General features: G+C 32.9%; 1 protein-coding gene across 1 annotated transcript in view; it reads left to right on the plus strand.

Moving 5' to 3' along the window:
- The window catches only part of DARS1 (aspartyl-tRNA synthetase 1), a 57,944-nt gene extending 43,463 nt beyond the window's left edge, over positions 1-14,481 (plus strand). The window contains exons 8-16 of the mRNA XM_008695860.2: positions 65-176; positions 1,015-1,149; positions 3,173-3,320; positions 6,753-6,899; positions 8,166-8,208; positions 9,561-9,641; positions 10,715-10,826; positions 11,030-11,101; positions 13,810-14,481. Coding sequence (XP_008694082.1) covers positions 65-176; positions 1,015-1,149; positions 3,173-3,320; positions 6,753-6,899; positions 8,166-8,208; positions 9,561-9,641; positions 10,715-10,826; positions 11,030-11,101; positions 13,810-13,901 — 942 coding nt within the window. The 3' untranslated portion in view covers positions 13,902-14,481. The remainder of the gene's footprint in view (positions 1-64; positions 177-1,014; positions 1,150-3,172; positions 3,321-6,752; positions 6,900-8,165; positions 8,209-9,560; positions 9,642-10,714; positions 10,827-11,029; positions 11,102-13,809) is intronic.
- The last annotated feature ends 361 nt before the right edge of the window (positions 14,482-14,842 follow it).

Genomic DNA, 14,842 nt, shown 5'->3' on the forward strand with positions numbered 1-14,842 from the left:
GAAAATACTCCATCTCAGTTAATGTGTCAAATTGATTTCACTTGATTTTATTATTGTCTTTTAGACATCAACTAGTCAGGCAGTCTTCCGTCTCCAGTCTGGCATCTGCCATCTTTTCCGTGAAACTTTAATTAACAAGGGTTTTGTGGAGATCCAAACTCCTAAAATTATCTCAGGTATGCTTTAAGACATTTCTTTTGATTTTTAAAAATAAATTTGCTTGCTCTCAAGTTGCTTAATATTTTTTTTTTAATTTGAGAATCCCAACTGTCCCTTAAGGTTTATCCATGAGACTTTTTATTTTGAAGACTGTTCTGTGTATATATATATATATCAGCAGTTACGTATCGCTGACATCAGTAATACAGTATCTCCTTATTTCAGAAGTCATTATGTGATAGTGATTATAAAATGAGGCAGTAACACATGAAGCAAGATTGTTATTATGTAAGTTTGCACCAGAAACTACTTTCATTATGTGGGTTTATTTCTAAATTGGTATTGCAATTTTGTTTTGTATAAACTGCATTGTGATATTACTAAATACAAGTGGGAAAATCTCATTAATTCTCATTCTCATATGAGAACCTTATTTTAATCATTTTGCCCTTTTTTAGAGTTGCTTAAATAACACTAAAAAATGTGTTACAAATGGCATTTAGTTATAAATCAAGAATTGAACATTGCATTCTTGATACTTACAAAAATTACTAAGAATATTTTTCTCCTTTTTGAAGAAAAATGTTTACAACTCCAAAGTAGCTTTAATAGATTTGAAATTGATGCAGAAAGGGAATGTGTACATTTGAAGAAGTAAAGTGAAGGTATAGCCAAAGAAGTAAATCTGTCCTAAATATAAATGGTTTAGAATCAGGTATAAATCATATATAGATTATGGTTTCTCTGAAATTTTTTATCTTTTTATAAGTGAAATTCTTAAAAGTATAAACTGTTTTTATTAGAAATTTGATAAGCTTGCAGTTGGTTATAATAGCATAAATGTTTACATTTCAGCTGCCAGTGAAGGAGGAGCCAATGTATTTACTGTGTCATATTTTAAAAATAATGCATACCTGGCCCAGTCCCCACAGCTGTACAAGCAAATGTGTATTTGTGCTGATTTTGAGAAGGTTTTCTGTATTGGACCAGGTAAGATTTTGGTGGTATGGTTTTCTCAAAATTTAATAATTGTACCATAATTAATGGTTTTAGGAACACATTTTACATACAGACATTTTGGAAGCTTAAATCCTTTTTTATGTTGGCTATATAAACACTAGACTTTTAGGTAAAAATGACAATGTGCTTGGGTAGACATTTCCTGAAAAAAAAAATTGTATGCTCAATAGTTCTTTAAGTAGTTGAACATCATTTATGTGAATAGATTCATAAGCATTTTATATTCCTATAGAAGATTGCTGAAGAAAATGTTTGCCTTGGGAATATCTCATTTTAAAAATGCATGCTTTGAAAATATATACCCTCTGAAGTACACCTTGAGTATATTATTTATTATTTCAGTGTAATTAGAATTAGCTCCTGTTTGGACTCGCCTTTCAACTCTTCATGAACACGAAAGAACAAGTAGTTGCAGTCTTCCAAATAATGTCTTTTGTTGTCCTTGATAGCCCCTTACTACTCTTGTAAGTTTACAAAAATACCTCTATTTGTACTTTGCTACCAATTTTATTTCAAAGCTGTTCTGTTTAACTATTACTATTTGTACTGTTCTTACTACTGAGAATATGCTAAAGTCCATTAGAAATTAAAAGTTCAGCATGGACACATAATCACGTAGATTCTTTAATAAAGCCGATTATAAGCAAAAATCAGCTTTGCTTCATTCTGTAAAACTTCCCAAGTTATTTTATATATATAAGTTTTTTGATAGCTAAATAAAAATTAAATGCCTGCTGTTTGAGAAACTGGCAAGAGCATTACTTGTGTTGATTTTCTGAATTTATTAACTAATTTGTTGAATGCCTGCTGCATACATAGCCTTGTGCTAGATAATATGTACATAAAAGAAAAATCAACCAGCACTTCTCAGATGTTAATGTGTGCACGAATCACTTGAGAATCTTGTTAAAATGCAGATTCTGACCAATAGGTCTGGAGGGAGGATTAAGATTCTGCAGTTCTCACAAGCTCTCAGGTACTGCTGCTGCTGCCAATTTGTAGACCATGTTTTAAGTGACAAGGGAATAAACATTGTCCCTTCGCCCAAGACAGAATAAGACATGCATACATATAGCAGTCACAGGGAATAATCAACCAATTTTCACAGCAAATAATCAAATTGTGTTGTACAATCAGCAGATTGGTGTTAATTATGTAGTATAGATAGTATAAAAAGAGGGAGAAGATGGAATTTGCTGTAGTTACCATAAAGGAAAATGCAAACTGAAGCGGGCTTTAAGAATAGAGTGGGAGATACAGACTACAGAAATGACATTCTAGTCAGCAGAAGCAGAATGAGTAAAGAGCATGGGAGAAAATAAAAATAAGACTACTTAGTGTTGAGAAGAAATGGATACTATAGGGTAGGATTACATACGAAAGCGTAAAGGTTGTAGATTTTTTTGACATTTTATGTTCTGTTAAACAGTGTTGTTTGGGAACCATTGATGATTAGTAGTTAATTAGTTAATTACTGAGCAAGGATGTGTTGTAGAAATTTTAATCTTCAAGCGATGTGAAAGATAGAGCGGAGCTAGAGTCAGGAAGACTGGCAAAGGAGGAAAGTGCAGTGAGGACAGTAGAGCTGGACAGAGGTAATGGCTGGAATATATATAATGTTACTTCGCTGGTACAGATTTCTTTTAGCTTGAGTCAAGCTGTAATAACATTGAGAAGAACTCACTATATTGAACCTATTTTTAATTATTGAGAAGGCACTTCAGGATCTTACGTTCCCTTAGGATTCTCCAAAGCCTCATTTATTAATTTATGTTTGTTACAGCTTTTACTGCATGACTGTCAGAGTTGGTAATGAACGTGCTGTCCAAGAGAATGCTGAAATACGTGGTTTATCAAGTCTTTCCAGAACCCTATAATGATATGAAAATAGTACCATTTGAGTACTAGTAAATAAAATTTTGTATTTAAATCCCAATTTTTCCAAAACTTTAAAACACCATTTACTATTTATTTCTTTTAATAATGTTAACAGTATTCAGAGCTGAAGACTCGAATACCCATAGACATCTAACTGAATTTGTTGGTTTGGACATTGAAATGGCCTTTAATTACCATTACCATGAAGTTGTGGAAGAAATTGCTGACACCTTAGTACAAATATTCAAAGGACTCCAAAAAAGGTAAAAACAAATATTGTATATCCCTAGATGGACTTAATGTCTAACCAGTTTGGGTTCTTCAAAATAAAGTAATTCTTAATTTTTTTTTTTTTAAGATTTTATTTATTTGACAGAGAGACATAGCGAGAGAGGGAACACAAGCAGGGGGAATGGGAGAGGGAGAAGCAGGCTTCCCGCTGAGCAGGGGGCCTGATGCAGGGCTTGATCCCAGGACCCCGGGATCATGACCTGAGCCGAAGGCAGACGCTTAACGACTGAGCCACCAAGGCGTCCCAAAAAATAAAGTAATTCTTGAATTGAAACATGTAATGTGAACTAAGTTTATATTGAACATACATATATATACGACGGGGAGAGGACTTGCCATTTAGATGATCAATAGTTAATTAGTGAAAAAATGAACAGTCAAAATAGTACTTCTGGATCCAAGTCATGGGACTTCAGCTAGTTAACCTTATTTTGGTGGGGAAGTTTACCAGATTGTGAACCAGCCTAACTATGTTTTTTTCCTTTGTATTATGTCCTGAATGTCTGAAAGAAATAGAGCCTATGTTACTTTTTAGCAGTTTATTATTAAACTAGTAGTGGTAATAATAATGTGTTGATAAAAATTTTATAGAAAATTATTAGACATGTTCGGGATGTGCAGAAAATTGAATTATGTAAAATGTTCACATTACGTATACCCTCTAAACTGGCAAATAGTTTCTCCTTTAAAGGTCATTGAAAGGTGTTTACTTGTGATGATGTTTAACACAGAGAAAATAGGAAAAGAAAATGGAAAACAAGTAGGATCAAGAGGGTCTTTTTTTCCTTTCTCCATACTTGAGACAGTACTTAGATACTAAGTAGGCTATAGTAGACTTATCTAGCACTTTGATAACTGACAAAGGCCTGTATTTGAAATTTTTATTTAAAGACCACTGACTTATCTGTTAATTGTTGATGTATTTGGATATGCTTCATTGATACTTAAAAAGAGTTCAAAAATACTATGACTCTTATTTACTCCATTGCAAGTCTAATGAGTAATTTCAAGGACACAGAAATTAATCATTGATCTTACAAAAATCTTGTAGCATAAGCACCGATATTTTCCAAGCATTCTCTGCATTGCATTGGTACATTGATGACTAGCTAATTGTAGACAGCCTTTTTTTTTAAACCCCTGTTCTCTGAAACATTTCAATACCATTTATTTTAAGCAACTTTCATTCAGATAGTCTATGGAACAACTAATGTTTCCTTATAAAATAAAACATCCTTTGAAACTACAGTGAAGGAACAGAGCTTTTGTCATTTTCTTTTCACATTTATAATTCAAGAACGTTTCTGAAGCTCATTTATTTTGGGTATTGATATCTACTCTCTATAATATTGGGATATGAAATTTCCACTTCAGTTTTTGTAATAACAGATCAAGCATTAATCGTGCATTAATCAAACCGCTGTTTACAAATTAGAGATTCAGACACCATCATCACTGGACTTTTTCAAGTGGATTTAAGGTGACAACCTAGAAATAAAAGCTTTCTTTTTATATTCTGTAAGTCATTTAGGAATTTTAAGTTTCTCTGTCTGTTGTAAGTTGGGTTACTTGGCTTATGTCATGTACCTCTCATGTTTATCCTTAGTACTTATCTCTCATAGAAGAATAATAGACAAATGTATTTTAAAATATTGATAGATGTGATTGGGTTAATAGCCAAAGTAAAGAAAGGCAATTTAGAAATCAGTTATTAGGATCTTCCTAACCCTTCTTATAGCAAGATTTGAATAAATCAATGGCTAACTTTTATTGCTCCTGTGAAAGTCTTTAAGAAGACTAATCAGGAAATGATAATGTTTTCGTTTCTACTGTTTTCATGGAATATAAACACACTTTTTCAGTTCTACTAATTTTGTAAAATTGCAAGGCACATACAAAATAGAGACTAGCCTAATGAACCCTCATGTACTCATCACCCAATTTCAGCCATTGTTAACCCATGGCCAATTTTGTTTACCCATTTCTCCCACCCCCTATTATTTTGAAGCAAATCCCAGCTATCATTTCATCCATAAGTGGCAAAAATAATACTTTTTAAATTTTACTAAAATGTGATCTTCCACAATTCAATACCGTTAACATTTGCCTTATGCCTGCTGTTTAAAGGCTAGACACTGTACTATAGTGGTTATTAAAATGGGAAATTGGTACTCACAGACTTACAGTATAATGGGAATGGGGGAAGATAAGACAAGTATTCATTAATTTGGTTTACCTTGAGGATAACAAGTGTTGTTAAAGGATTAAAAATCAGTTCTTTTTAATACCTCTTAAAATGGGTATTTTATATTACAGTGTTAGCTGATATGAGTTATCAAGTTTTTAATCCTTTAATGCCACTGTGGTGACAAAATAAGAGGAGACTAACAAAGGTGTTAAATATTTTGAGCATTTAAATTTCATCATTGATGTAAATAATTTCTTGATAACACTTTTTCCTGGTGCATACACAGATTCAAAGGATGATTTTATGTGACATAGCTAGTTACTCAATACCTACCAGATATTTTTTCTTAGCTGTTTCTACTACTACAAAAGAGCCTGAAAGTCTCTAAGGCGATTTTTCTATTGAGGCTGATATTACACAAAATAACTTTCTCTAAAAGCATTTCTTTTTAGGGATGCCTGGGTGGCTCAGTTGGTTAAGTGTCCAGCTCTTGATTTTGGGTCAGGTCATGATCTCAGGGTTGTGAGATTGAGCCCTGCATCTGGCTTGGCACTGGGCATGGAGCTTGCTTAAGATTCTCTTTCTCCCTTTCCCTCTGCCTCCCCCCCAAAAAAATAAATAAGATAAAAGCATTTCCTTTTGCGTTACCTCTGAATTTTAAGATTTTTTTTTTTTAATTTTAAGATTGTTATCAGTGGAACACATAGAACTAATAGTATGTAGAGTAGACTCTTGGGTCCATGTCAGCCGGCCGTTAGGGAATGGGTTCCCCAGATAGCTAGGAGGGTCCGCGGGTCTGAGTAGTTCAGCTGGAAAAGGCACTTGACTGACCATGAAGCTGTTGCCACCCCTGAACCTACACAGATTGCCCTTTCCTCATCATTGCACATACAGTGACTCCTGTGAAATGTTAAAAATGTTGTTACTTTGGGGGAGCCTGGGTGGCTCAGTTGTTTAAGTGTCTGCCTTTGGCTCAGGGCGTGATCCCAGGGTCCTGGGATTGACCCCAACATCGGGCTCCCTGCTCCGCTGGGAGCCTGCTTCTTCCTCTCCCACTCCCCCTGCTTGTATTCCCTCTCTCGCTGGCTGTCTCTCTCTCTGTCAAATAAATAAATAAAATCTTAAAAAAAAAATTATGTTTATATGTTGCCACAGTGACCTCTTGTGGGGAGAACATGACACTTTTTTTTTATTAACTCTGTCATTGTACAAATAGGTTTCAAACTGAAATTCAGACAGTGAATAAACAATTCCCATGTGAGCCATTCAAATTTTTGGAGCCAACTTTAAGACTCGAGTATTGTGAAGCATTGGCTATGCTTAGGGAAGCTGGAATCGAAATGGGAGATGAAGAAGATCTGAGGTTTGACTTTGTGATTTTTTTAAACTTTAGTAATTACATTTAAGATAAGAATGAATGAGTATATTAATGAATGATGATTTTTTCCACCCAACTGATAAACTTCAGTTTTATTAACTTCGGTATATAGTATGATGCTATTTTGTTTAATGTGTGATGTGAAATAAAATATTGTGTTTAATGTGGTTTGCCTGAGCTTTGATAGTTTTGTTTATAAACACCATTTTTGACCCTACCACACCCCCATATTTGTAACACTTTAAAGAATATATAGGGACTTTAGGCTGTGATTTTTATCATCTAATATCTTACCTCTCTTTCTAAAATCAGTGGTGTTAGGGTATACGGCAGTCTTAATCCATCCGCACACAGGATTAGGGCATAAAATTAATATCTCCAAAAATTATAAAAATATCTGTTCTTTATTTGTTATATAGTATTATGTTATCTAAATTCAGATCATATAACTTATAATTTTGAATAAATTATGTGGTTTAATAAATTACTATCTACGGTACTTATATTTTTCTCAGAGGTTCTTAAATTAAAATATTTAAGCCCTCACAATAATTTGTATGGCTATAGGATTGAAAGGAGTGGTTATTGTCTTTTTTACGGCTCTTTTTAAGCATATTTTGCTCAAAACCCTTTATTTTTGCTTAACAAAAGTATACATTTATGGTTTTAAGCATCTCCTTCAGTGCTAGATTACGTTTTTAAGGCAAACTATAAATTCTATAATAATTTTAAGCTGAGCAATATTTTCTTAAGTATTTTGGCAGTTGTTCTTACCAAAGATAGAAGCTAAAGTAACAGCCTCTTAGCATAGAAACACTATTGCATTGTAAAGACTTGAAAATACCAATTTTTGTTTTATAAACCTTTGATAAAGAGTAACAAAAGGAGAGATCATCTTGAAGTAGAACCACTTTAATGGCAAGAATAGCCTTTGTTGCTATAGTGAACTTTAATTATATATAATTGTAGGAAATTATTTCATCCATGTTATTTCTGAATCTATGAATTACTACATCTGTTTATTGTTTTATTTAAATATTTTTGAGCAGCAACTACTAAATGTTGTCACTGAACTTGCCTTTTAAAAAAGGAGCAGGATAGACAACTATGTATTTTTACCAAATTTTTTATCCTTTGAGAACCTCAAATAAGAGGGGCCTTATTAACTTAAAACTCTTTAGGTTGCTATTTGATCTTCAAACACCTAATTTCATGGGGGGTTTTGTTTTTGTCTTTGTTTTTGGTTTTCAGTACACCAAATGAAAAACTGTTGGGTCGTTTGGTAAAGGAAAAGGTAGGACTCTTGTGCATGCTGGATTTCTTTTTCTAAATTTGAAACATATTCTGGTACTAAAGAACAGTTGCAGGGGGAATAATCTTACAGAATGGTAAGATACGAGAACAAATTAAAAAACACAGGGAACAATATTTTTTTTTAATTCTTAGAAAAATAAAATATATTCAGACAGGCCTTGCTCAGTCAGTTTGATTAGCTCAGTATCCAATTTTTATACTAAGTTGTACTGAGGTCTTTCTGTGTCAGACTGTCAGATTAGTCAGAAACAATCAGATGATTTGAAATTATTTAGAAATGGGCTTCCTTGAGTACCCCTGATGACTCATGGGACTTGAAGGTGAGTGAGTTTCTTTTCGGCCTCTTTTGTGAAAGCTACTTTCCTATCTCATTTTCTAAAACTCCAAAGCAGATAAAAGCTGAACTTAGTGTGGTCTTCCAAGAAATTAAGAGAATTGTGTATGAATGAAAACAGTCCTTGAGCTCCTCCTGCTGGCTGCACTCAAAATTGACTGGGGAGCTAACCTATTTCTGAAACTGCAGTGTCGAGTTTATACTTACACCTTTAAAATGCTGTTTCAGCAGAACGGATTCCAGTTTGTCAGCTCTGTTGACATTCGCTCTACGCTTGAGTTTTAGCAGAAATGTTTAACATCAAAACAGTTGAAATGTGATTGGTTTCTTTGAAATTAAATCTAGGTCATATGGTAATTATTTCTTTGTAACAAAAATGACATAATTTCATGTTATTGTTATTTATCTCAATTATAGTCTGCATATGAAGAAAACTACCAAATTTCTTTTAGATGTCTGCACAAAAATTTAAATTATTGGGAAAATAATCAAGGTTTTTTTTGAAGATGAATATTGTAAAAGAGGTCCCTTTTCTTAAAGTAATTTATAGATTTAATGTCGTTTTTGTAAAACCCAAAGAGATTTAGGATAATTTAACAGAAGCTTAACAAATTGCATCTGAAAGAGTAAATGAATTCGACTGGCAAAGAAAAGAAATGAAATTCAAAGAAGTTTATTGCAACATAGTTTTCAATGGGGAAGAAATTGGAAAGAGATTACATGTCCAAAACAAAAAGAAGAAAACAAATATTTGAACTATGATTGAATAGTCGATAGCTCCCACAATTTAAGTATTGGAGAAATTTATATATAACATGATGGCAGAATACTATAGGATACAGTTATTACTTGAAAGAAGAATACTTATTGTATATACAGTATAATTATAGTAATTTGAAGAACAAAACTTATTCTTAAAAGGACAGTTGATTATCAAAATGTTAGCCTTTTTACTTTTGTTAAAATTTTTTAAAATTAATTTTAATCATTTTTTATAGTATGATACAGACTTTTATATTCTTGATAAATATCCACTGGCTGTAAGACCTTTCTATACCATGCCTGACCCAAGAAATCCTGTAAGTAATTTTATTTTAAGTAACTTGTTTTGGGGAAGAAGGAAAACTTTATTGTGACTATGTTAAATTGTACCATGGGAATAATGGTTTTCATCAGTAATTTGCAATTTTAATGGGCCATTGTTATATGTATTCTGTCAATTCAGGTCAAAATGATACCATGAAATGTGAATATTCTAAAAATTAGTCCCAAAACCTACATTAAAAATCATTTTCAAGGGTCAGTTTTTGAATATTTATGAGGAAGAAATGCCATATAAATAATAAATAGTATCATTGCTGGCAGATTTTAACACATCATATTATAGTTGACTTTGAACTAAGAAACAACATTCTGTTCTTAGAGTTCATCAATTTGTGTTTTGTGGCCTTTTACTGTTTTCCATTGCAGTGGTTCCCAAATTTCAGTGTGCATCAGAATCACTTGGGGGGGCTTTTTAAAACACAGATGACTGGGCCTCCTCACCAGACTTTCTGATTAGCTGATCTTGGGGGAGCTTGATAATTTGTATTTCTAACAAGTTCTGGGTAATACTGAGGCTACTGATCCAGGAATCATACTTTGAGAACCATTGGTTTATCCAAAGACAGGGAAAATAACTTAAAACCTGATACGGGAATAGGTTAAGCTATGGTAAATTAATGTTTCATTTACTTCTGTTAAAATAAAAAAAAATTTTTTTTAATTAAAAAGACTAACACCTGTTGATAATTTGAAGTTCCAAAAATGACCCAAAATCATATCACACCTGAAAATATTTCAGATGATAAAGTGAAATAAGAATCAGCACTACTTTACAAGTTAGAAAATGGTACTCTGATTTGTTATTGGAAGGTGTAGAAGAAGGGGAGCATAGAATGCGAAGAGGGAAGGAAGAAGTTATAATTGAGCTCTCACTAGTTTAACCTTGTTTTAGAGAAACAGTTGTGTTTATTGGAGCAGATTGCATCATTAATTGTAGGGAAAAATGGACTTGTTCTTCGTGCAAACGAGATTTTTTTTTCTCATGAGTAATGGCAATAGAATGACAGTCACTTGAAGAGTGTGCTTGTGTATTTGCTTTTCCCTGAAGAGACAATCCAACTCATACGATATGTTCATGAGAGGAGAAGAAATACTATCAGGAGCTCAAAGAATACATGATCCTCAGTTGCTGACAGAGCGAGCCTTACATCATGGAATTGGTAAACAACTTAAATATATTTGGGATAGTAATGTATATTGTGAGAACAACACATTTTAAACCTTTTAAAGACTTCTCAGAAACATCATCATTTGTTTTAATCTTTATTGAACAGTAAATGCTTTTGTACCTTCTTTTTTTTAAGCTACCAAGTAAGATGATACATTATGTTTGATATTTAACTTTGTTTTTGTTTTTTTCTAGATTTGGAGAAAATTAAGGCATACATTGATTCCTTCCGCTTTGGAGCCCCTCCTCATGCCGGCGGAGGCATTGGTAATATTTTTTTAATATTATGACAATATATTTCCAACCCAGATTTCATTCAGTTCTAACTAAATTTCTTCAGCATTAGACTCCAAAAACTAAATTTTGTATATTGTTACTGCTTAAAAATAAGTCCATGCATGCTAAGTGTAGTACAAATTTGAATTATAACAAATTTTTAAGTGAGTTGTGACTAAATGAAAATTTGATTTCCAGGGAACAAAATGAACAGCTAATTTGTGTGTTCTAAAATATTGTAATACATTTCTAGCCATTTTTTTCCTCTGAAGAGTTTAGAAGCAAAACACTTTATAAATTGAGTATCCTGTTTTCTCTCTGCATCCATGAGTTCATTCTAATTAGCCCAAATTAAAGCTCTCCCTCAAGTTAGCTCAGATTGCTGCTAAACTTTTTGTTGTAATATAACATTTCATTGACTTTTAGGGCTGCTTCTAGAGTATATGTAAGATACCACTCTGTGACTTAAAAAGGGTAAGGAGTGCCTGGCTGGCTCAGTTAGTGCAGCATGCAGCTCTTGGTCTCAGGGTTGTGAGTTCGAGCACCATAATGGGTGTAGAGATTTCTTAAAAAAATAAATCTTTTAAAAATAAATAAATAAAAGGGTAAATGTTTAGCTCAGTTTTGGATGTCCATATCAGAGACTCTTAAAAGAATTCTGAGTTTATAGTTTTGTTAAAATTTTTGTTTATTGTTTGTTTTGGGGGGGGTTGGTGAATAGGTAATACTTTAAAATTTATCAAATTAAAAGGGTATGGAAGAGTGTGTATACACCTCCCTATAGGAAACTATTGTTTCTAGTTTTCTTCTTACCTTTGCAAAAATAATCTTTGCATATGCAAAAATATACACTTTTAAAAATACAATTTTTATCAAATTGTAGCATACTATATAAATTGTTCAATACCTTGCATTTTTCACTTACTGTATTTTGTAACCTGTTCCTTATCACTTCTTAAAGACTTTTTCAGTCTCTTTTTAACACTACATAGAATTAATCCATTGAAAGGGTACACCATAATCTTGTTAACCAGCTTCTTACTGATGGACATGTGGATTGATACCAGCCTTTTGTTATCACAAACAGTGCTACATTGGATATATAGTTTAATTTTTAATGGGAGAGTGACAACTATTTTCTCTTAAAGTATTCAGTAATGTGTATTTTGTCTATTTTGCAAACTTTTGTGACTGACAATGTAAATTTTAATCATACTTGTGAAGGACATTTGAATGGTTATCAGATACTACTCATTTTTTGGTAATTAATGATTGAAGGGAAGATGGGATATGGTGTTTTTATTTTAAGATTAATATTAGATTATTATAATAAAGGTTCAAATATATGCAGATTTTTTGGGTAAGGAATAGCAATAAAAATGTTAATTGTCTTATTTTTATTTCTGTTTTAGAAGTTAAATGCATTCCTTTAAAATTAAGTCATTGCTATGTAAAAATATTCTTTGACCTTGCCTTTTTTCTGTGATACATGTCTTATGCAACTTGGGTAAAATAGATAAATTGCAACACGAAGCTTCATTTGCTAGTTCTGCTGTTTCTTAGGTGGTATTTGATCTTAATTTTTGCCAGTAATACAATATTTAAGTCACAAGTCAAAATCAGTCTCTTCTGCACTTAGAACATTTACAATAATGTATCCTAGAATCTTTTAGTCTAGGAACCACCATGTTACATATCTATTGAATTACAGTATATTTTTGGTATTTCCATTAATAAATTTCCTTGAACAAGTTTATGACTCTTAATTTGATTGCCTGGACTGCATAATTAAGATTCTGGTCCCATGGGGTGCCTAGGTGGCTCAGTCGTTAAGCGTCTGCGTTCGGCTCAGGGCATGATCCCAGAGTCCTGGGATTGAGCCCCACATTAGGCTTCTCCACTGGGAGCCTGCTTCTTCCTCTCCCACTCCCCCTGCCTGTGTTCCCTCTCTGGCTGGCTGTCTCTCTCTCTGTCAAATAAATAAAATCTTTAAAAAAAAAAAAAAAGATTCTGGTCCCATTTGAAAACACATAGGCAAACATGTATATATATGCTGTATATATACTTTTTTTTTTCCTAAAGAGAGGGCTTGAGGGGAGAGAGAGAGAATCTTAAACAGGCTCCGTGCCCAGCACCTGAGCCCGATGTGGGGCTTGATCTCACAACCCTGAGATCACGACCTGAGCCAACATCAAAAGTTGGACACTTAATGGACTGGGCCACCCAGACGCCCCACATATAGACTTATAAAATGGCTTTTTTGTGTTTGTTTAAATCGTAAGTTTTGGATGTTTACAAGATTTTTGTAGTTCACAGAATCCAGACAACTTAAGGATATCTCATTTAGTCCTTCCCACATACAGCATCATTTCAATTTTTCTATTTCTGAATCAGACCCAAAACAGTCCATTTTATCTTATTTTACTTTATTTTATAGCGAGACTATGCATTCCTAAGCAGGCTCCACGCCCAGCACAGAGCCCAACTCAGGGCATGATCCTACAACTCTGAGACCATGACCTGAGCAGAAATCAAGAATCAGATTCTCAACCAACTAAGCCACCCAGGTGTTCCATTTTAAATAAACTCAAAATAATAGAAGTATTTTGTTGACTAGTAATACTGTGTTGGTAGTTTCAATAAGTAAGACCCTGAAAGGTTTTCAAAAAAGGAATTAATGATTATTTTGTTTTCCCCAGGGCTGGAACGAGTGACGATGCTGTTTTTGGGATTGCACAATGTTCGTCAGACCTCAATGTTCCCCCGTGATCCCAAACGACTCACTCCCTAAAGAAAGCTGTGCTTTTTTTTATTCTTTCCAGTAACCTGCTATTGATCAGGCTATCCCTTAGCTACTTAAAATATGCAACGGAGTAAATGTCTTATCTAAAGTGCCACAGTTACTTTGGATTAATTCACTATAGGTTACTTTAAAAGAAAAAGATTTTTATAACTTTAGACATGCTTTAGTAGGAAATAGTTGAACATTTTAATGAAAATTTCATATGGTTATGTTAAAAATTCATATTGCATTACTATAATAAATGTTAACAATTTTAAACAGTTCAGATTGTGTAAGTTTTTTTTTCCTTTTCTATATTATAGTGGCTATGATGTCTTAAATTTTCAATATTTGAGCTTATTTTTTTAAATTCTGACATTGAAATAAGGACAATTTTAGGGAAGTATCTGAGGTTTTAATGAATGTATAATTGGCATATCGTGGAAAATTAGGCAGAAAGTATCAATTCTTTAAAGTTGTGCCCAGAAATCATGTAAAGCAGGTGGGAATACTGGTTAGAAGATATTCAATATAATGCTGCATTAAATTGTTAAATTCTAACTTGAATTTCAATAAAATTTTGAAGCTAGTCATGGTTGTCTTTGTGTAACTTCATGGCAGTCTGATTTTGTAACTGGTTCTTGACATTTATAATTTGGAAAAAGAAAAAGTACACAACTAGCTTATGTAAATGCCTAAAAACAAATGAAAGCTGATATATTCATAACATGTATTCATATCGAGATAATAAGTTCAGATGGGTATAAGAGGATAGAATTCTTAAAGCTGAAAGCTTGGGTTGCTTAATAGTTTATTCCACATAGATTTAAAAATATTGCAGAATTTTATTTGACTTTTAACTGGTACTAATATTTAGTGAATGTCACTAAAATGCACTCTCATTTTCCCTACCAAAAAGAAACTTTTGTGTAAGAATTACAATTAGGAAC

This window comes from Ursus maritimus, unplaced genomic scaffold, assembly GCF_017311325.1.
Source record: "Ursus maritimus isolate PB19 unplaced genomic scaffold, ASM1731132v1 scaffold_1, whole genome shotgun sequence".
Lineage (NCBI taxonomy): Eukaryota > Metazoa > Chordata > Mammalia > Carnivora > Ursidae > Ursus > Ursus maritimus.